At 37.3% G+C, this 23,270-nt stretch overlaps 1 protein-coding gene and 1 pseudogene across 2 annotated transcripts in view; both read right to left on the reverse strand.

Annotated features, from left to right (window-relative positions):
* Positions 1–1,703: 1,703 nt before the first annotated feature.
* Positions 1,704–2,718, reverse strand: LOC143402398 (glyceraldehyde-3-phosphate dehydrogenase pseudogene; annotated as a pseudogene).
* An 11,729-nt stretch (positions 2,719–14,447) lies between these two features.
* Positions 14,448–23,270, reverse strand: part of Amd1 (adenosylmethionine decarboxylase 1) — a 530,556-nt gene continuing 521,733 nt past the window's right edge. The window contains exons 2-9 of one of the 2 annotated variants that reach the window (XM_076858352.2): positions 21,047–21,133; positions 19,501–19,627; positions 19,232–19,334; positions 17,796–17,838; positions 17,528–17,672; positions 17,314–17,406; positions 17,074–17,229; positions 14,448–16,682 (exon numbers count right to left, since the gene is read on the reverse strand). In XM_076858352.2, the coding sequence (XP_076714467.1) occupies positions 16,542–16,682; positions 17,074–17,229; positions 17,314–17,406; positions 17,528–17,672; positions 17,796–17,838; positions 19,232–19,334; positions 19,501–19,627; positions 21,047–21,133 (895 nt within the window). In that variant the 3' untranslated portion in view covers positions 14,448–16,541. The remainder of the gene's footprint in view (positions 16,683–17,073; positions 17,230–17,313; positions 17,407–17,527; positions 17,673–17,795; positions 17,839–19,231; positions 19,335–19,500; positions 19,628–21,046; positions 21,134–23,270) is intronic. The other variant, XM_077109640.1, reaches the window with a different exon arrangement.

Genomic DNA, 23,270 nt, shown 5'->3' on the forward strand with positions numbered 1-23,270 from the left:
CCAGCCTCAGCAAAACCGAGGCACTAAGCAACTCAGTGAGACCCTACCTCTAAATAAAAATATAAAATAGGACTGGGATGTGGCTCAGGGGTTGAGTGCCCCTAAATTCAATCCCTGATACCTCTCTCCCTCACAAAAAAAGACTAATGGTAAAAACTAATTATGTTGCCAGTGCAAGGATACAGTGTTGGTTAATATTTATTAAGCATTGCTGATGCATAATACTTCTTTAAATTCATGGTAATGGGAATTGAACCCACGGATGCTCTACCACAGAACTATATCCCCAGACCTTTTTTATTTTTTGAGACAGGATCTTGCTATGTTGATCAGGCTGACCTCAAACTTGTGATCCTCCCTCTTCAGCCTCCTGAGTCACTGGGAGCATAATACTCTTGAATGTATTCATGAATGTGGAAATAAATTTAAATGTTGATGATACAATTTGATTAGATTGCATTATGATTTATGAAGCTGTGATTTTTCCTCCTCAAGATATTTCTTTTCATACTTTCATTGATGCAGAGTAGCAACTAGTTAAGAATGAGAGCACTTGAGGGCTGGGGATGTGGCTCAAGCCATAGCGTGCCCTCCTGGCATGTGTGCGGCCCGGGTTCGATCCTCAGCACCACATACAAACAAAGATGTTGTGTCTGCTGAAAAACTAAAAAATAAATATTAAAAAAAAATTCTCTCGAAAAAAAAAAAAAAAGAATGAGAGCAATTGATGTTAAATAAAAATTTCCAGTAGGAAAAAAAAAATCTCTGGGGCTGGAGGCATAACAGTGGTAGAGCAAGTGTTTAGCATGTACAAGGCCTGAACTTGATTCCTAGCACCAAAATAAACAACAAAAAGCAAAACTTTTAAGTGTTCTCACTGGGGTTTCCCTTTATTTTCACTTCATTTTTTAAAAAGTTACATTTGGGGTAGGGGGTATAGCTCAGTTGATAGAGTGCTTGTTTCACAAGCCCAAGGCCCTGTGTTCAATCCCTAGCACCAAAAAAAAAAAAAAAAAAAAAGTAACATTTGTTACTATATGCAATGAACATCATAAAATATGTTCTTAACTAGATTCTCTCGTGGTTGTTATTTTAGTTTACATTTATTTTCTTAGGTGTTACAAAGATTTTTGTTTTGTTTTATTTTAAAGAGGGAGATGCTTGCTTAAGTGCCACAGAGCCCCTATAATAATTCATCATATAATTTTCTATACAGAAGTCTCTTCACTAACTTGGTAGAACAAATGGGACTCACCAATGTTTTTTCATATAAGCTCTTGATAACTTTAGATGCACTTTAGAAAGAAAAAAATGAAAGTTTTACTTGCATTATATGAGCTAACAAGATCTATTATGAAATTTGTGTTTAATTCCCTACACGCCTCCCCCCCCCCCCCCGGCCCCCACCAGCCCCACTGAAGATTGATCCCAGTGCCAAGCTGGGCAAGTGGTCTAGCGCTGAGCTACATCCCCAGGCAGGCTTTTAAAATGTTATTTGTTTATTTATTTATTTTTAGTTATATATTTTTGGGTGCAATGAACTTTACTGATGGTATGCAACAGTAGGGCTGGCTCCCTAAGCCCCTACTCTTCTTTAGGGGACTGGGGTGGAAATTGGGAGAAGGGAAGATTCTCAGTGTGTTGAGAGACTGAATTAGGGGCAGGACTCCCCAGCAGCTGAAGGCCTCTCCCTTCCGCTGTGTTTTTGCTGGGGCAGGTGGTCCAGGGGCTTTTACTCCTTGGAGGCCATGTGGACCATAAGGTCCACCATCCATTTGCTGTAGCCAAATTCATTGTCATACCAGGAAATAAGCTTGACAAAGTAGTCTTTGAGAGCAATGTCATCCCCAGTATCAAAGGTGGAAGAGTGGGTATCACTGTTAAAGTCTCAGGAGATGACCTGGTCCTCTGTGTAGCCCAGGATACTCTTGAGGGGGAACTCTGATGTCTGCTTCACCCCCTTTTTGATGTCATTGTATTTGGCAGCTTTCTCCAGGGACAGGTCAGATTCATAACTGACACATTGTGGGTGGGCACATGGAAAGCCATGCTAGTGAGCTCCCATTCAGTTCAGGGATAACCTTGCCTATAGCCTTGGCAGTATCAGTGGATGCAGGAATGATATTCTGGGCAACCTCATCACCATCATGCCACAGTTTTCCAGAGAGGCCATCCACAGTCTTCTGAACGGCAGTGATGGCATAAACTATGGTCATGAGTCTTTCTACAATGCCAAAGTTGTCATGGTTGACCTTGGCCAGGGGGGCTAAGCAGTTGGTGGCACAGGAGGCATCGTTGACGATCTTGAGAAAGTTTATACTTTTCATGGTTCATGCCCATCACAAACATGGGGGCATCAGCAAAAGGGGAAGAGATGATAATACTTTTGGCACCACGATTCAAGTGAGCCCCGGCTTTCTCCATGGTAGTGAAGACACCAGTGGACTCCACAATATATTCAGCACCAGCATCACCTCTTTTGATATTGGTGGGATCTTGCTCCTGGAAGATTGAGATGGACAACAAGCTTCCTGTTCTCAGCCTTGACTGTGCCATTGAATTTACCACAGGTAGAATCATACTGAAACATGTTGACCTTACAGTTGAAGGTCAATGAAGGAGTCATTGATGGCAACTAAATCCACTTTGCCAGAGTTGAAAGCAGGCCTGATGACCAGGTGCCCAATATGGGCAAATGTTCACTCCAACCTTTACCATCGTGTCTCAGGGATGCCTGGCACTGCATTAGAGGAGCGGATGTGGCTGCCTGTGGAACGGGGAGGAACAGAGAGCCTGTTTTTAATTCTTATTTACTTGTTTATTTTGTATCAGGGATTGAATTCAGGGGCGCTTAATCACTGAGCTCCAGCCCCAGCCCCAGCCTTTTTTTGTTGCTTAGGGTCTTGCTAAATTGCTGAGGCTGGCTTTGATCTCATGTTCCTCCTGTCTCAGACTACGGAGCCACTGGGATTACAGGCCTTGCCTGGCTGTTTAATTTTGAGACTACGGAGCCACTGGGATTACAGGCCTTGCCTGGCTGTTTAATTTTGAGACAGGGTATTGCTAACTTGCTCATGCTGCCTAAAACTTGTGATACTCCTGCCTCAACCTCTTGAGTAGCTAGCTACTGTCCACTATGTGATAAGCAACATGAGAGCATAGGATCAGGTCTTTTTTTATTTTATTTTTTAAAATATTTACTTTATTTATAGGTAAACACAATGTCTTTATTTTTACTTTATGAAGTGCGGAGGATCGAACCCAGTGCCTCATGCATACCAGGCAAGCACTCTCCCTCTGAACCACAACCCCAGTCCCTAGGATTAGGTCTTCTTACTACTTTTGTGTGATTCAGTGTCCAGTATGAAATGGTACTCATTGTAGAAGCTTTATTTGATAAATTGAAGCAAAATCTGATTTTGTTATGTGTTAGACTACTACTAAGTTAGTACTTAGAGGCAAAATAATGTTAGTTCTTCTAAGGTTCCTAACTTGAAAACCACATATCTCTATTCGAAGTATATTACCAAATCTAGCCAGGTATGATTTAGAGTTAGCTTGGAAAAAAGGGTAAGATATACTAAGAAATAGTAATTTAAAATTTCTTATGTATTGTTGTATTTGATAGTGTTAACATTCTTCAATAAGAAAGGTTCATTTTAACTGGCATGAATAAAATTGTTACGCTAAGAACGGGGATGGAGAGATGAGTAGCAAAAATTTCACAGATCACTTAATTACATCAGTGCTAACTTTCTGCTCCAGATATGATATCCTGAATTAGTCATGAAATATGAAGTCTAAGAAATGTCTAAAGGGACCAATTACAATAAAACTTTCACATAAGTGCTTTTCTCATTAAAGGGATGAGTGAAAAAAAAAGTCCTATTATTTAATCAAGTTCTTTTATAGACCTCAGCTGCCTCATTTATAAAATGAGAAAACTGGGGGGCTGGGATTGTGGCTTAGCAGTAGAGTGCTCCCCTAGCATGGGTGAGGCCCTGGGTTCGATCCCCAACACCACATAAAAAATAAATAAATATATAGGGTCCAACTACAACTAAAAAATAATATTAAAAAATGAGAAAACTGGAATGGATAATATTCAGTGGCAGTCAGGAAGTCTTTGCTGTAATCTTGGAGTTCTGGCTCTCTGAGCTTCCTTCATCTGCTAGTTATTAGATATTTACAAGTTTGTAGTCTCCATTATGTCGTAATCGCTTGTAGGGCAGGGATACTCCCATTCCTCTCCCACTCTCCCTTGCATAATGCTTTGCACATAGCAGGACTCAATGAAGTGCCATTTGACCATCTTTATGTCTGTAAGAAAATTTGAAGCCCAGTTTTAAAATAATATTTCACAACAAATCATATAACATTCATATAGCATCCATCATTAAAATATTTGGTTTTCCTTACGCTCATTTGATCCTGTTTTGCCTCTCCAATATAGGGAGATGGCCTTTTATGTGTATCTCTTGCCTGGTCTTTCATTTCTTGCTTACATCTCGTTCCTCGCTTTCCCTTCACAGTTATTTTTAACAACCCCCAAAATTCTTAAAAAAAAATTATATATATATATATATATAATTTTTTTTTTAAATTTTTTTTATTTTTTTTTTCTCTGTACTGGCAATTGAAACCAGAAACCAGGGGCCAGCCCTTTACCACTGAGCCACACCCCAGATTTATCTTTTTTTTTTTTTCCCTTAAATTTTGAGACTGGGTCTTGCTAAATTGATTAGGCTGGCCTTGAATTTGAAAGTTCCTTGAATTCTTGAGTTGCTGGGATTATAGTTGTGTGTTGTACCTGGCACCTCATTACTTTTGCAAATCTGAAATATGAATTTGGACCATCTGATTCTAAACTGGGTGTTCCCAAGTATTTTGTGACATAGCTTTTCTACACAGAGCCATTTATCTTTGTGGGAGACAGGAGAGGTAGTAGTAGTCTAACACATGTAGTGTTATACTGTGGCGTTGGACTACACAGAAAAAAAGCAAGGAAGGGCTGGGTATAGTGGTGAATGCCTTGGTAGGCATGCTGAGGTAGGAGGATAGCAAATTCAAAGGCAGCCTCAGTGAGTCCCTAAGTAATTTAGTGAGAACCTGTATCCAAAAAAAAAAAAAAAGCTGGGGATGTGGCTCAGTGGTAAAGCACTCTTGTATTTAACCTCCAGTACCAAAAATAAATACATAAATGAATATTAAAATTTAAAAAGAGGAAGGGATGAAGCTGTGAAAAATTCCCATGGGAGAATCAATCAGACTTGCTGAATGTATTTGAAAATGCAGAGCTGGGGATGTGGCTCAAGCAGTAGCGCGCTCGCCTGGCATGCGTGCGGCCCGGGGTTCGATCCTCAGCACCACATACAAAGATGTTGTGTCTGCCGAAAACTAAATTAAGTAAATATTGGACTGGGGATGTGGCTCAAGGGGTAGCGCGTTCGCCTGGCCAGCGCAGGGCTCTGGGTTCAATCCTCAGCACCACATAAAAATAAAATAAAGATGTTGTGTCCACAGAAAACTAAAAAATAAATAATAATAATAAAAAAGAAAATGCAGATAAAAGAGATTAGGGGGATAAGGATGATGTCTTTACTGAACACTTATCCTGTACTAGGAACTGGATACAATCCCTACACTTAGGGAGCAAGGCTGTTAGTAGAAAACAGGCTATATATGCATAAACTCTGTCTAGAAGAAAACACAACAAACTGGTAACTAGTTGTTTATACAAATAACAAAATGGAAGCAGGACTTTGGATGGAAGAGAAACCTATTGAATTTTTTTTTTTTTTAAAGAGTGAGAAAGAGAGGGAGAGAGAGAGAATTTTTTTAACATTTATTTTTTTTTTAGTACTTGGCGGACACAATATCTTTGTTTGTACCTGGTGCTGAGGATCGAACCCGGGCCGCACGCATGCCAGGCAAGCGTGCTACCACTTGAGCCACATCCCCAGCCCAAACCTAGTGAATTTTAACACATGAATTTAACTTTAAAAATCATGACTTCCTGAGCCACATTTATTCTAGTCAAGCACTCAAAAATTGTCAGGTTCAATCCCTAGTACCAAAAACAAATCAAAGCTGAAGTTTTTTTTTTAACAAAGACTGTGTTGTATACTAAGAGACAGAAACACACCCTTGACTGTATATATAGATTATGTGTAGGTGGAAAACAGTGGTGAGAGTGACTTTTCACTCTATATCCTTTTGTACCATTTGCATGTTAATGAACCCAATTACTGAACATGTACAAATATTAGTCAATAAGATATTAAGTTTTTAAAATAGTAAGCAGAAACCTAGGAATGAACAGAGACTTTATGGAGAAAGACAATCTCACAAGTTTTTAATATTTTATGTATTGATGTGCTTTCCCCAAGTTGTAACTTTTGCTAAAAATTAACAAAGAAAAGCAGTGTGCATGCATGTGTGCACGGTGGAAGGGAGGGAACCAATAAAACCAAAACTTTGGTGTTCGTAAAAATAAAGGAATTGAAATATTTTGGTCTTTGGCTAATGTGGGAGAAACTCTCAGCTATCAAAATTCTCTAGATAAGGTTTCAAAAAATGCCTCAGGCAGTTTCATTTCACACAATAGACAGTATGTTGAAACAGATTCAGATGATGGTTACCCTCCACCCATAGGCTTCAGGGGTTTTGTGCTTTGTGGTAGAACTAACCCTGTAGTGACAGCTTTTACTGTTTTAGGTCTGAACAGATCCACACTGTCCCAAACAAAGTATGGAACAAGGAGGGTCAATTTAATTAGAAAATTCAGTTTTGTTGCAGATGACATTTTAATGTTGAGGGTTTAAAAAACAAGTTCATTGAGGTGTTTGTTTTTAGTACCAGGGATTGAACCAAAGGGTGCTTATCTACCACATTCCCAGCCCTTTTATGTATTTAGAGACAGAGTCTCCCTGAGTTGCTTTAAGTTGCAGAGGCTGGCTTTGAGCTCATGGTTCTCCCGCCTCAGCCTCCTGAGCCAATGAAACTATAGGCCTGTGCCACAGTGCCTGGCTTCGTTGAAGTTTAATTGACATATAGTAAGTCACACATACTCATGTGTTACTTGACAAATTTTTGTTAAACGTGTACAATTATCACAATCAAGATAATGAGCATACATACCATTGCTTCTAAAATTTCCTTTTTATTTCATCCCTTCTGTACCTCCCGTCTTCCTCCCTTTCAGAGGCAATCACTGATCTGTGTTCACTATTGACTACTTTGCATCTTCTAGAATTTTATATAAATGGAACCACATATTCTGTACTTTCTTTGCTATTATTTTGAGATTATGTACCACATTTTGTTTATCCATTTATCAGTAGATGGACATTTGATTCCCACTTAGAGGTATGATCTCATTGTGGTTTCCATTTACCATTTCCCTGATTATTATTGATGTTATATCTCAAAAAACATTTCACCTGGGTTTTGAAAAGATATTTTCACTGGGTGGAGAATTCTAGGTTGGCAAGCCTTTTCTTTTTAAAGAGTGAAACACAGAGAGAATCTTTTTAATATTTTATTCTCTAGTTATCGGTGGACACAACATCCTTGTTTATATGTGGTGCTGAGGATAGAACCTGGGCCGTACACATGCCAGGCGAGCGCACTTACTGCTTGAGCCACATCCTCAGCCCAACCCTTTCCTTTCGGTTGTTTAAAAAGCTGTTCTGCTGACAGCCACTTCAATGTTTATAGCAGCACAATTCACAATAGCTAGAATGTGGAACCAACCTAGATGCCCTTCAATAGATGAATGGATTAAAAAAATGTGGCAGTTACACACAATGGAATATTACTCAGCACTAAAAAATAACAAGATCATGGCATTTGCAGGCAAATGGATGGCATTAGAGCAGACTATGCTAAGTGAAGTTAGCCAATCCCTAAAACAAATGCCAAATGTCTTCTCTGATATAAGGAGGGTGACTCAAAATGGGATAGGGAGGAAGAGCATGAGAAGACAACTACCACTAAATAGGGAAGAGAGGTGGGAGGGAAAAAGAGGGAGAAGAGGAGTTGCATGGAAGATGGAAGGAGAACCTCATTGTTATACAGAATACATATATGATGTTGTGATGAGAAAAAGAAAAAAAAGTGTGTCACATTAGATTGGATAGAGAGAAAGGATGGGAGAGGAGGGGAGGAGTAGAGGGGATAGGAAGGGCAGCAGAATAGACATTGATGTACATTCCATGTATGTATTATATGTCAAAATACATTCTGCTGTCATGTATGACTAAAAAAAAAAATAAATCGTATGGTAAAAAGCTGTTCCACTGGGTACTGGGGCACACACCTTAAACCCCAGCTACTTGGGAAGCTGAGACAGGAGAATCACAAATTCGATGCCAACCTCAGCAATTTATCAAGAACTTGTGGGGGGAAAGAGTAGGAGCACTTGAAGTTGTATTCCTTTTTTTAGTCTTGTTTCTTCAAGTTCACTCATCCTTTCTTCAGCAATGTTTACTCTGCTTTTAATACACTTCAAACTGTAGTTTTTTCTCTTTAGGGGGCTGGGGTTGTAGTTCAGTGGTAGACTGCTTGCCTAGCACAGGTGAGGCACTGGATTCATTCCTTGGCATCATATAAAACAAATAAAGGTATTGTGTCCACCTACTACTACAAAAAATTAATAACATATTTAATGTGAAATAGTTAACTATTTTCAGTACTGTAGATTGAACCCAGAGGTACTCTACCACTGAGCTATACCCCAACCCCTTCTTATTTTTTTTGAGACGAGGTCTAAATTGCCCAGGCTGGTCTCCATCTTGCAATCCTCCTGCTTCAGCTGGTCTTCCCTTTCTAAAATGTATTTTTTTTGTCTCATAGCCTAGGTTGTTTTCTTCTGAGAATTATCCACATTACATTCCCATCCCTTTTTAAAGACAGCACTGCTAAATTGCTGAGGCTGGTCTCAAACTTGCAATCTTCTTTCCTCCACCACCTAAATTGTTTGGATTACAGTTTTGTCACTGCACCTGGCTTAGTGTATTCACTTCTAGTAGGCATCTCATGATATTGGAAATCATGCTCCATAATTTCTGTAACATTTCAGTCATGTTAAGACTACAAAATGGTGTGAACATAGTAGGTGGGAATCATTAACTGCCAATTTGGAAGCAAAACCTTCTTGTGGGAAATAAAGAAACAAAACAGATAATAAATCCCTGCTCTTATAATACTTTTTATCTAAAGGAAAAACCTAATAAAGATTAAAGGAATTAGGACTGCCTAGAGACTGGATTGCAATTTAAAATAGGATGGTCAGGATAAGTCTTACTGAGATTTTGAGTGAAGACAGGTTGGTAAGGAGGTGTTATGTAGCTTTTTAAAAGAACATAAAGCTCCTGAGAGAATTATGCCTGGTTTCTTAAGGGCAAGAAGCCAGAGTTCCTGTAATAGACTGAGCAAGGAGAAAGCAGGTGGTTAGAGGGAGGGGGAGGAGACAGATCCTGTAGGGCCTTAAAAACCACTGTAAGGGTTTTGGCCCTTAAATTGACATAGCTAAATACAAATGAGAAATACCATTAATAATTCATTGTGTACTTTACCAAAAAAAATTATATATATATATTATAAACTCCACTGGGCCACATCCCCAGTCCCTACAAATTACATTTACATGAGATAATCTACAACACTTCAGATTCAAGAAATCAATACTGTTCAAAGCGGGTGTTGCCATACTTTTAAATTTCACATGGATTTTAGTATGTTTAATAAACTCTAAAAACTGGCCCAATCATTGACCTAATTCCACCCTGTTTCTCTGACCTCAATTTATATTAAATTCCAGGACTACAGGGCTGATAAACACCCTGCAACATAAGTAAAAAATCGACTCCCCATTGTAGTAGCATCTCTAGGCTAAGACCCCAGAACCAGCCAGGTGCGGTGTCACATTCCTGTAATCCCAGCGGTTTGGGAGGCTGAGACAGAATTACCAAATTCAAGGCAACGTCACTTAGCAAAACCCCAAGTCAAAAATAAAAAGGGATGGGGAATGTAGCTCGGTGGTAAAGTGCCCCTGGGTTTGATCCCCAGTATCAAAAATAATAAAACTACCACAAGCACAAACACAAATTATTACAAGTACTTGAAACAATATTTAAGTTCACACTATATGGAAATCTTTTGCTGAGAACAAATTCTAGAAAGGGACTCAACTGTAAGATGCCACTAGCCAATACTCCTCAGTCCTAGATCTTTTGTTGTTGTACTGGGGACTGAATGCAGGGCCTTGTACACATTATACAAATATTCTACCACTGAGCTATATCCCCAGCATGCTATTTGAGCCAGGATCTTGCTAAGTCACCGGGCTGGCTTTTACTTGCAATCCTCTTGCCTCTGGAGGCTTTAGAGTTTAAAGCCAGTCTCGGGCTGGGGGATGTGGCTAAAGTGGTAGCGTGCAGGCCTGGCATGCATGAGGCCCAGGTTCAATCCTCAGCACCACATACAAAGATGTTGTGTCTGCCAAAAACTAAAAAATAAGTATTAAAATTCTCTCTCAAAAAAATAATAAAATAAAGCCAGTCTCAGCAACTTATGGAGGCCCTAAGAAACTCAGTAAGATCATCTCCTGAAGAAAATATAAAGCTGGGCTTGGGGATACATGGCTCAGTGGTTAAGCTCCCCTGGGTTCTATACCCAATACCAAAACCCAAAAATCTGTGATCCTGCCTCCACCTTCAGAGTACCAGGGATTACAGGAATGGTCCACCATACCCATTATTTTTAACTGAATATTCAAAAGTAGTTGTACTTAGTTGTATGTTTAAACACAATACCTAACCAGTACCCTAACTTTTAATGTTGCTATATGCTATTTTATACATAACTATATGTGCATATATAATCTATGGAAAGCCACAGAATTGGGTTGATTTTAAATTCAATTTATTTTGCAGGCTTTGAGGGTTTTCATCAACATCCTTTACCAATAAAATGCTAAAGCTATAGGTTGAAGCCACCAGAAGCAGATGTGCTACGAAAAAGGAGGAATTCTTGAGACAACAGCAATTAAAACTATTAACTAAAACCAGATAGTCGGGGCAGGGGCGCTGGGGTTGTGGCTCAGAAGTACCCGCTATGTACCCCATGTTTGGAGGTCTATTTCAGTCCTTCTCCCTTTGGCACAGGGGAGCAAACCAGGGACACAATCACTGAGCAACACCCCCTTCCTCTTTTAAATTCCAAGATGGGGTACTGTAAAGCCAGCCTCAGCAACTTATCAGGACCCTCTGTCTTTTTCTTTTGGGAACTAGAGATGGAAGCCAGGGGTGCTGAGCTACCCAATCCTTCTTTATTTTGACACAGGGTCTCATTAAGTTGATGAGGCCTTGAGCTTGCCATTCTCTGGCCTCAACTTCAAGTTGCTGGGGAAAAAACAAACAAAAATTATTGAGAAAAATGACTTAAAATAACTTGAGAGGGGCTTGGGCTGCAGCTCAGTGGTAAGAGTGTTTACCTTGCACACGTGAGGTACTGGGTTTGAGCTTCAGCACCATATAAAAATATATTTTTAAAAAATAACTTTGAGAAATATAGCATCATAGATTAGAAGGATTCAGTATTAACAGTTTTCCATATACTGACCTATAGATTCAACTAATACTAACCATAATCACACCAGGCTTTTTAGAATACAAATTGATAGACGTATTTTAATATTTACACAGAAATATAATAAACAAAGGAATCTTGACAAAGAAGAAAAATAGACCACCTGACTTTTAAGAGTTAATAAAAACTTAGAAATCAGTGATATTGGCACACAGATATAGTGGATTGATGAATGAAAATATATTCCAGAAACATATTATACTTACATGGTTAACAGAAATTTTACAAAGTTGCCTAAGTAGCTCAGTGAGAATGAAAATGTCATTTCAACAAATGATGCTAGAATAACTTGGGAAAAATCGAACACTATTTACTAGTACATACAAATTTCATTTGTGATTGATCATAGACCTAGATATAAAAACTTGAACTAAAACATCATGAGGAAACAAACACCTTTACCACATCTGGGGGTAGGCAAATTTATTTAAAAAGAAAAGGTCCATTTACAAAATTCATAAATTAGGACTATTAAAAATAACTTCTCATTAAGATACTATAAGGAACAAAGTCAAGACACAGTGGAAAAATATTTGCAGAATAACTGAAAGCAACTTATATCCAAAATAAAGAACACCTACAACTGAGTAATAAACACAGCCAACTGTATTGTTAAAATGTGTAACACTTAAAATTCAAAGATACAGAGAAATGATCATTAGAGAATGTAGGTGAAAATCACATTGATATCACTACCCATATTGAAGCCACAAAAAAAATTTGTGCTGTTTCATAGCAGCTTTACTCATATTTGCTAGAAAGCAATAATATCCACTAAAAGGAAAAGAAACAAATCATGAGTGTATTCATACAATGAAATACTTATTACTCAGCAGATTTTTTTGCTGAGGTAAAGCATTATACAAAGTACCAAGACAAATTTGAAAAGGCAACATGAATATTTGATATAAAAGTAGGAAGTAGTTAATTGAGTGAGGGGTGAAGAAATTAATAGTGTTTAATTGCCTAGGAAGGGAGTATTGGATATCTTCTTGTCCTGAGAGGATGCAAGGTAAAAGATATATCCTTTTACCAAAATCTTAGTTACCATTTTTATGTCAATTGAAACAAATTTTATCTACAAAGAGCATGTAGTGAATTGATGGATGATGACAAAGTATGTTGGCATATAATGGATTGGATCACTGCTGTTCTGTTTCCTTTTTATGTTTAAAGCCAGCCTGGATAACCTAGTGACGCCATGTCTCAAATTATAAAAAATAAAAGGTCAAAGGATGTAGCTTAGTGGTAGAATACCCCCGTACTGCCAAAACCAAAAACACCTCCCTCAAAACCCACAAAAACCCAAAACCAAACCCCACACACACACGTTCCATAAAAGATGTTACAAATCTCAATCTATTTTTGACTCCTGAGGACAAATAACAGGGTACTAGAAATCCATTGACAAGTGCCTGTAATAGTTTAGTTGTTATCTAAAAGTCAAAGGCCTCTAACTTTGGCTTTGCATCAAGTTCATCATATTCATAGGTTTTTCAGTATCCTCCAAGAAGAAACCGGTAAACATTTGTTAGTTTGAGTTCAGGTCCTACTGAACCCCAAACAGGATCGAACCCATGGGTACTTTATCACTCAGCTATATCCCCAGTCCTTTTTTATTTTTTGGTACAAGTATCTAAAGTTGATCCTGAATTTGTGACCCTCCTGCCTCAACCTCTCAAGTCATTGATATTATCTGTGCCCACCACACCTTGGCTCTATTCCAGCCCTCAATATTGTACATCAGCAGAATTTTGGAAAGTTTGTTTTTACATGTCCATTTTTGGATATAAAAGATTACCTTAGTAATGATTAAACAAGGGAAAGTTTTAAGTAAAGGAAGGTGTAGGGGGATTGGGGAAGTAAAACTAATGGAAATGTTTTAACACTGACCAACATAATATCTGCAGAACTCACAACTCAATATCAGAGACAGAAATATGAAGAATTCAAACAGTCTTTGAAGGCAGGAAGAAATGAAATGCAAATGAGAAGAACCCTCTCTTCCATTTTCACAGTAAGAAAAAGGTGGATGAAAACAACAAGTTTGGTAGTGGTGGTGGTGGGGAAGCCAGAAATTAAAGTAACTGGTTTTAGTTAATTTGTCTCTAAGAATATTTCCATATATGTACTTGTGATAGAAACATAGGAACCTCTTTTTAAAAACAACACTGCTTGTTGAGTATAAAGATTCACTTACCTGGTTAAACAGGTACTGCACACAAATGTAGTATTTTGCTTTTCTAAGATTAGTATTAGTATGTAGTATTTTTCTAAGACACAGGGTTCAAGCTATTTTGTCTAGGCTGGCCCTGAACTCAAGCAAGCCTCCTGATTCACCTTTCCAGATAGATCTACAGGTACCAAGCCTGGTTTGTTTTTATTCTTAAATTAGAAAATACTTAGCAAAATTTCCATTAAGTTTATTCCGAAAAAGATCAGAATATATAAATTATCATAAAACTATTTTCAGTTAATTAGAGACAGGAAACTAGAAATGAAATTTTGTCAATTCAAGAAAATGAGAGAGGTTGGGGGTATAGCTCAGTGGTAGAGTGCTTGCCTAGAGTACGTGGCCCTGGGTTTGATCCCCAATACCACCACTAAATAAACATAGAACAAAACACAAAATATACCTCCATGAAAAAATGGTCAAGCTTATAAATCTTCTCTAGTTTAACAATGATATCCCCTACACCCCATGGTTTAAAAGCCTAACTATAAAAGGTCCATAGTATTTGGTCAAGTAGACATAAAACAGATCAACAGAAAACTTTCTTAATATCACTAGACAATTAAGTAAGCAAACTTTTATTGAAGCTTAAATTGTGATACAGAAATACATTTCAACTGATTTAAGTCAACACTAATGAAGAGAGAAATTATGGCACCAAAATTTTCCCTCTTCTATCACACTAGGATAGATCCTATTCAATCTACAGTTTTCATTTTTATAGGCTTTGTTCCACACAAATTTGTGCCAAGTTTTCAACATTAGAAGTCTTAAGACTATTAGGGGAAAGAAAAAAAATTTTTTTTAAATAAAAATCAGACCTCAAAGCCAACAAACATTACCAATCCACTGATACTGCTCCAAAACAAAATCCACCCTTGAGTATAGGTTCTCACAACAGAGCAAGTCAAAACATTACGTGCTATGCTCATTAGGAATCAAACAGATCGAGTTGATTGAAAGCTTCCTCAATGAAACATTCGATCAACAGCATGCTTGAGATATAAGTCAAACAGTGTTCCAACCACTTGATTTCAAACCAAGCAGATTTTGTTGAGAAACACTGAAAAAATGCTTTTCGTTTGTAACTACGGAAGGAACAAAGCATCATTGCATCAATCCGGAAATTAATCAAGAAAATATTGAGTTCAAGAAATACAAAATATAGTCAATTTTGCTGTTCTCAGTTGCTTAAATACCACAGTATTTGCAAATATAAAGATCACAACTCTTGAAAGCCTGTATTACTTGTCATTTCTCACTGAATATTTTTAGAATTTTAATCTTAAAAAATCCATCCATACATTCTGCTACACATGGGAATATCTGAATAACATATACAATTTTCATTCGGGGCAGTTATTCATTTTATCTTGTGAATACCATGGAAGGAGGAAGATATTAAGGAAACAGATGAAGCCAGAACAAGTTAATCAATGACATAACTTTTAAGTCTTAAGATGGAAAACCACTGATCTGCTTTGAACCAAAGTTTATAATACACTATTAAAGGAAATTAGTGGCAATGACTACTAAAAGTAAAAGTTAAGGTGGATGATCCAAGCTGACAGGATTTAATGAATCCAGGACAACCTATATACTAAATCTCCCTACTTATCTACTTAGTGATAAAAATCCTTTTAGATCACTACTTAGCAAGTTAGTAAAGGCATGGTACTCTGTTTGAAGCTAATCTCATTTATCAAAGAGCATAGCATAACATGGGATGTACAGTTTAGTTAGCATACCCAAATCTATAACTCTACATGTCCTCCCTGCTAGTCAATATTGGAGATGCTTAAAATTCTTTTGTGAGAAATATTTAATTTTGTCACTTACCTTCCAAAAGAGCCCATGCCATTAAAAAGGAGGCCAAATTAATATGCCCTTAAAAGAAAATTAAACCCGGAGACTTTTCCCCACCTGGGATATAAGATTAGTATATAAACCCACAGTGTAAGTTTATTGCTTCATTTGTGGGGCTGGAGGGGAAGACACCAGGTTGAGGGAAAAAAATCAAAAGACTACAAATGCAGAAACAATTATTAAAATAGTAAATACACAAAATGAGTAACTAGAATCATTTTAAGGACTTGTCTTGTGAAAGAAAAATTTAATTGCTGTTGCAAAAAACATCTGTATGAAGTAGAAACTGGATTCAATAACATTAGTAGAGAATATGTTCTAGAAAGTGGAGGTAATTGGATGTAAAATTCTGGCAGCAATATAATAGAACAGTCCCAGATGGTTAGGCTGAGGCCAACACCTAATGAGGACGAAAGCCTTGTCTGTGGGGAATTTTGGACGATACCTGCAGAAATATTACACTGTGCATAAACCAAATTGAATTGTTTTCACAAGTGTTGTAAAGTTTCATACAGTAAAAGTTTTTTTCTACATGCACTTCAATTTCACAGCAAGAGTGGCATAGAATATCTAAACACAGAAGAGAGCATTCATGCAAGATATCTAACTCCTTGATATAATAATGCATACACTTCAAAATGATTACACTATCATTATCATTACATCTAGGGCTTTCTGCAACTACAAGGTGGTGGTTATGGAAAGCATGGCCCCCAGTATCATCATCTATAAAGCAGCCACCACCTTCTATGTGTGTTCTCTTTTTGCGTTTTTTCTTCATTTTCCTTAATCAACTCTGCTGTTGTTGCTGCTTCTTGGCAAAACTGGTAAAAACGAAATTGTAATCATTGAACATAGCACTCTGGCAATCAAGACGTTTAAAACCTTCAATCTTCTGGGGTGATGACAGCACTGTGCGACATTTAGAACTCTGGGGGGAAAATTGAAATAATCATCAGTGCCTCCAATCTGTAGGTACTTTGAAACAAAAGTTATGCAATAAATATCCTTCTATCTTAATGACACTGGCATTTTATTTAGTTTACCTTTCTTCTAATGGGCTTGGGGGCGTGGAACATTTTATGGTCCCCCACTAGGCCTGTCAATAAGGAAAATAAACATGATGGGAGGAACCCATCAATTGGGCTGGATATAAAACAAGGACACACAGAAGTTAATGAAATACAAGCTTCTGATCTACAGTAGTACCTCTGGATATCTGAGTGACTAAGTATGTGTGCCATCTTAGAATACATCTTACAACAGGCCTCATTATCTTCATTTCCTTTTAAACATTTATTGTCAACAAGAAATCAAATTACCTGATTAACAAACAAGGTGGTCACAAATTTTCCTGGCTTGAAGACTTCTACAACTTTCCTGATCAGGTCATCATAAGAGGTCTGACTTAAGTTTGTTTCAAAGCTAACATAAGAAAATTCTGGTTCTGGAGTGATGTGAATAGTCCAATAAGTTCCCTTAGAGAAAACAGCTTTGCATTAGTAATGGAAAATATTTTAATATAATTATTGAAGCAAGATAGCAAGATGTAATTTACTTACATCCGATTTCATTCCATTCATTGAATACCCACAAGGATTGAACAGTGTGGCATCAATGACAGAACCTGGTATCAGGTCACAAATTCCACTCTCCTGGAAAAGACCAAAGACCAAATTAAACATAAAATTGAAAAATAAACAGAGAATGAGATAAATAAAAAATGCAGCATTAGAGCAGAACAATCTAGCAACAATTTTTATTAAAAATGCTTACACGAGTGACATCCTTTGCAGTAACACCATCTTTCATGTAGAACTGGTCCATAACTGCTGGGTCAAGCTCACTCATCAAAATTTCCAGGGTTTGATCTGGCTGACTTATTACCCGACTCTCTGGGAAATCCAGAGTATACAAGTACCTGTATGAAAGTAAAAAATAGTTCCTAAAAACAGCAAGTGGTAGTTTAAAATAAATCTTATATGGACAACAGCAAAAAAAAAAAAAAAAAAAAAAAAAATCCACAAAATTTTATCAAACATACCAACAGTCAGAATTCATACGTCCCATACAATATGCTGCTCCATCTGTTGAGAGAATGTAAATAAGCCCATTTTAACATGATAGCTTATTATCACCTATCTAACAAGTGAGATTATATTATTTGCCACCTATAAGAAATTTCATCAAAAAGAGTAACTGAAGTAGATAGATTCCAAGATAGACAGGATTGCATACCCCATCACATCCTGTCCTTAAAAAAAGAAAGAAAATACCCCAAACACATTTTTTTTTCTGTCTTTGAACAAAGTACACTTTGGCTAATGAGTTGATTTAAATAGTTAACTATGGCTTACCTTCCCCTTAAAACTCCTACAGAAAATGGAATTTGGTCACCAGTTATCTACTTTCCCAATTAAATACAAACAATAATCAGCCCTTAAAAGTTATTTGCACTAAATACCTACCACTCTCTGATAACAGCCTAGTAGTGTTTCCTATTAGATGTGATAGGTTGATACATTCTCAGATCCCTTATTTTCTTTTTAATAATCATGCCTCTGGGAGACTATGTGAAGTTATCAAATTATCCTAGGTTTTCAGTCTCACTTAGCAAGTCAGGGTACTGGAATTAGGTAACCTTAGTTCCCTAACCTCTGTAAGTGAAAACTTAGAAACCAGGAAACAGGCATTCAATTCCATGATTTTCTTTCTTTTTTATTATAATAGAGAAAGTCTTGCTATATTTATATTTCCCAGGCTGATCTTGAACTCCTGGGCTAAAGTAATCTTCTTGCCTCAATTTCCTTAGTGACTGAAACTACAGGCACATGCCAGTGTCAAAGCTTCCATGGTTTCCTTATTCTGCTGTTTCAACAGCACTGATTTGAGATGCAGTTATTTTTACAAGAGCACACACACAACACAAAATTTGAAATAAGTTATCTACTAACTCATCTGATATTTAACCCCAGGGCATTCAACCACTGAACCATATCCCCAGCTCTTTTTTCTTACTTTTTGAGAAAGAATCTCCCCTAAGTTGCTGAAGCTGGCTTTGAACTTATGATCCTCCTCTATCAGCCTTCGCAGTCACCAGGATTTCAGGAATGTACAACCACGTCTGGCAAATTCTGCATATTTTCAATAATATAAGCTATTATAAAGGTTACCATTAGCTGTGTGTCAGGCAAGAGGATCCAAGTTTAAGGCCACTCTGATGACTTAGTGAGATCCTATCTCAGATTAAAAAACAAACAAACAAAAACCAACCAACCGAACAACCCCCCCCCAAAAAAAACCCAAACCACTATTGTACAGATAAAACATCCAAGTATGCTAAATTGCGAAGAAATAATGAAGAGTATGTATACAGGACTATATGTACATCCTCTCATATATTAAAAGAAAAAAAAATCTCTGAAAGGTCACACCCTCTAAGTTCAACAGGAAAAATGTTTAAATTCTATTTGAACTTACTTGGGAAAATTGCATTAAGAAATTCTATTTCTTCCTGGAAATTCCGGTGTGGGTATCCTTGATGAGAAGGCTTCATGAAATTCTTACGAGAATAAAAGAAGCTCTTGGGGGAAAAAAAGAGAGGACACAGATGGATACTAAGAACTTCTGAAACAATTCAACTATTTTGCCAATCAAAAGTCAGCAATATTCACTCTTCAAATTAGCTAATGAAGTGACACTAGTATAGTCTCTATTTTAAGGCTTAAATAATGTTTCTGAATACTTACTTGAATTGAGTCAAACCCACTGTAATCCCTAGCAAGCTTCAACAGGGGAACCAGTGCTTTCAGCAAGAGGGTGGTACCACATGTCTTCAAAATGAAACGTCTCTTGGAGACAAACATGCTACTCTCACTGTAATTGAAAAAAGTCAAAGGGTTATTATGAGATTTTTATGTACTACTGGTGATATAATTAACCTATTACTACATCATCATTTCTGATTTTTGGCTAGTACATTAAAATGTCAGTATTCAAAGGAAGCAAATAATGTACTACAGAAGAGAAGTCTTTCCTTCTGTTATTAAAACAACAACAAAAAAAAGAGTTTAAGATTCTAGAATCTTCATTGAATTAGCTCATTATACATAGCCACCTTCCTCTTCTATTCATAAGTATCCTAGGAACACTAGCATCTAAGAATGAAAGATCTTTCTACATCTTTTTGGGATAGGATCCATTCTTGCTTTCTTCCCCCACTTCCCTCCAATTTAATCTGGGCACTACTACTGAGCTATATTCCCTAGCCCTTTTTTGGTTTTATAATTTGAGAGAGGATCTCTCCCCTTCTCTCTCTTTTTTTTTTTTTGGTACTGAGGATTGAGCTCTGTCACTTGACCACTGAGCCACATGCTCAGCACATCTCCCTTTTAAAAAATATTACTTTTTAGTCGTAGTTGTACACAATACCTTATTTTTTTAATGTGATGCTGAGGATCAAAACCAGGGCCTCACACCCGCTAGGGGAGTGTTCTACCACTGAGCCCCAGCCCCAGCCCCCCAGCCCTTTTTGTATTTTATTTAGAGACAGGGTCTCATTGAGTTGCTTAGCGCCTCACCATTTCTGAGATTAGCTTTGAACTCATAGTCCTCTTGCTTCAGCCTCCCATGCCACTGGGATTACAGGCATATGCCACTATGGCCAGCTTGAGACAGGGCCTCATTAAGTTGCTTTGGGCCTGGATAAGTTACTGAGGCTGGCCTTGAATTTGTGATCCTCTTGTCACCATGCCCTGAGCCACTGAGATTACAGGCCTGCACCACCATGCCTGGCTTGCTCATTCTCTCTTCTGGCTCCAGATGGCTAACTATAAACAGTAGTCTAAAAACTGTCACTAGTATATGCCTAAATTATTTAAACTTATTTACTAAATACATATGTTGCATTACTTATTCTCACATCCTATTTCTGCAACCATCCCAATATTTCTTTTTACTAGATAGATATAGAAAAGTATTCTGATAAATACCTGAATACTCCAAACATAAGTAGAGACCTTACATACCTTGTTTAATCCAAGGCCCATCACAATATAAACTAGTCAAGATACTTATAATTACTATAATGCAAAGATGGCAACCAGCTTGAAGAGCTATAAGTTTCAAAATCTGCTTAGAAACACCAGGATTACTAACTTTATTTTATACCATAAAATTTTACAACCATGGTGAAAATTATCATACAACCGAGACTGAGAGGAACAATGATATTTCACATAAATTTATGATTAGAACCGAAAATGGCTAGTTAACACCTGTTCTATAGGAACTTACCTGAGTACATAAGCTTCCTGCTTGTCAGTTTTTGTCACACTTATGATTGAACATTGCACATCCTTCAAAAGTATATCCCATTCAGATCTATTATTTAACAACAAAAAATACGATTAGTTAATAGTACTTGCCTATTCATAAATGCTCTCCCACTTGACCTATTGTTTATGACTACAAATTACTAAAAGAAAAATGAGCAAAAATGCGAATAAGCCACTTAGGAAATTCAAAGGCTCACAAACCAAGGAATTCACTAATTCATTATGGTTAAAGAAATTCAAGTTAAAATCTGATATTTTGTGAAACTCACATTTAAAAAAAATTCATTAGCTGTTGATGAATCTTTTATTTATTCATACGCAGTGCTGAGAATCAAACCCAGTGCCCCATACATGCTAGGCTAGTGTAATACCACTGAGCCACAACCCTAGCCCCTCAAACTCACATTTTTTAAAAGAGCATCATCTGGGTTAGGGTATGGCTCAGTGGTAGAGTGTTTGCTTGGAATGCATAAAGCCCTGGTTCCAATTGTCAGTACTAAAAATAAGCATGACAGGTACAGTGGCATGTGCCTGTAACCCCAGTTACTTAGGAGGTTGAGGCAAGAGGATGGTAAATTTCAGTCAGCCTTGGCAACTTAGTGAGACCTTTGCCTCAAAAATAAAAAGGGATGGGGATACACAGCTCAGTGGTAGTACACTCCTGGGTTCAATCCCCAGGAAGACATATATACATATATCATCAAATAAGCAGAGATTTAAAAATCTGAATGATGGAGCAATCTGGTACTCTTTTTTTTTTTTTTTTTTTTTTAAGAGAGAGTGAGGGAGAGAGAGAGAGAGGTTTTTAATATTTACTTTTTAGTTATTGGTGGACACAACATCTTTGTTTGTATGTGGTGCTGAGGATCGAACCCGGGCCACACGCATGCCAGGCCAGCGCGCTATCACTTGAGCCACATCCCCAGCCCCAATCTGGTACTCTTATACTTATACACTATACTGTGTAGCTAGTATCTCTTGCCATCAAATTGGCAGTCAGTCAAGTCTAGAAGCACTTGCATGTAATCCCCAGCCATCAGGGAGGCTGAGGCAGGAAGATTTAAAATTTGAGGCAACTTAGCAAGGACCTATCCCAAAATAAAAATAACAAAAAGGCTGGGTTGGAGCTCAGAGCCAAAATTTAAAAAAAGTAAAATCTGCTTAAGTCTAGCAGTAGATTTGAACTTCTTATTTGTAATTCAAAAGCTCACAATGTACAAGTTAAAGACCCACAGCAAGTATCCCAATTCTACAAAAAATATGCTTTAATGTAAAAAGTAATAATCAAGGGCTGAGGAAAAGAGGGAAATGGGGGAGGGGAGAACAAATCAACCCAGACCTTAGGGAAAGATACAACCTTCCCGTTTTGTGGCAATCCTTGAAATTATCTCTGGCTTGGTCTTTTTTTTAAAAGTGCCAATAGCAGATTTTATGAAAATATTATGCCATTTTACATAAAGTAACTTGAGCATCTGTAGACTTTGGTATTCTGGAGCATTCTAAAAAATCAATGCCCATGGATACCAACAGATAACAATACCTTTCTACATTAAAAAAAAAAAAAAAGTGGGGGGAGGGGGTGTAATTTAAACTTTTATTGAACAGGTACCTTACTTCTGTCCTTCATAAACACTCCAAAATCCATTTTTATTTATGCCTCAAGGAAAAAAATTTGACATGCTACTTAAGTGTTGCTTTTCAATCACAGTGACTAAGATCATTCAATCTATTTACATTGTTAATAAAGAACATCTGTTTCTTTGGGATCACTTATTATCATCTTAGGACATATTAAAAAATATTTGATACTGGGGATTTAACCAAGGGATGCTATACCACTGAGCCACTATTTACTTTGAGATACTAAGTTGCTCACTAAAGTTATTGAGGCTGCCTCAGAACTTGTGATCCTCCTGTCTCAGTCTTTCAAGTTGCTGGAATTACAGGTGCCCTGCATCCTCATCTCCCCCAGTTTTATCTATCTATCTATCTATCTAGTAGATGAACAAAATATCTTCATTTATTTTCTTTTTAATGTGGTGCCAGGGCCGGAACAGTGTCTGATAACAAAAATTGCCTCTGAATATTGCCAAAAGTCTCGTGGATAACATATTACCCCCAGCTAAGAAACAATGATATGAAGAAGTGCTCTTTAAAAACAGAAAAAGTAATTCAAACCAGAA

The sequence above is a fragment of the Callospermophilus lateralis genome, chromosome 6 (assembly GCF_048772815.1).
Source record: "Callospermophilus lateralis isolate mCalLat2 chromosome 6, mCalLat2.hap1, whole genome shotgun sequence".
NCBI classification, from domain to species: domain Eukaryota; kingdom Metazoa; phylum Chordata; class Mammalia; order Rodentia; family Sciuridae; genus Callospermophilus; species Callospermophilus lateralis.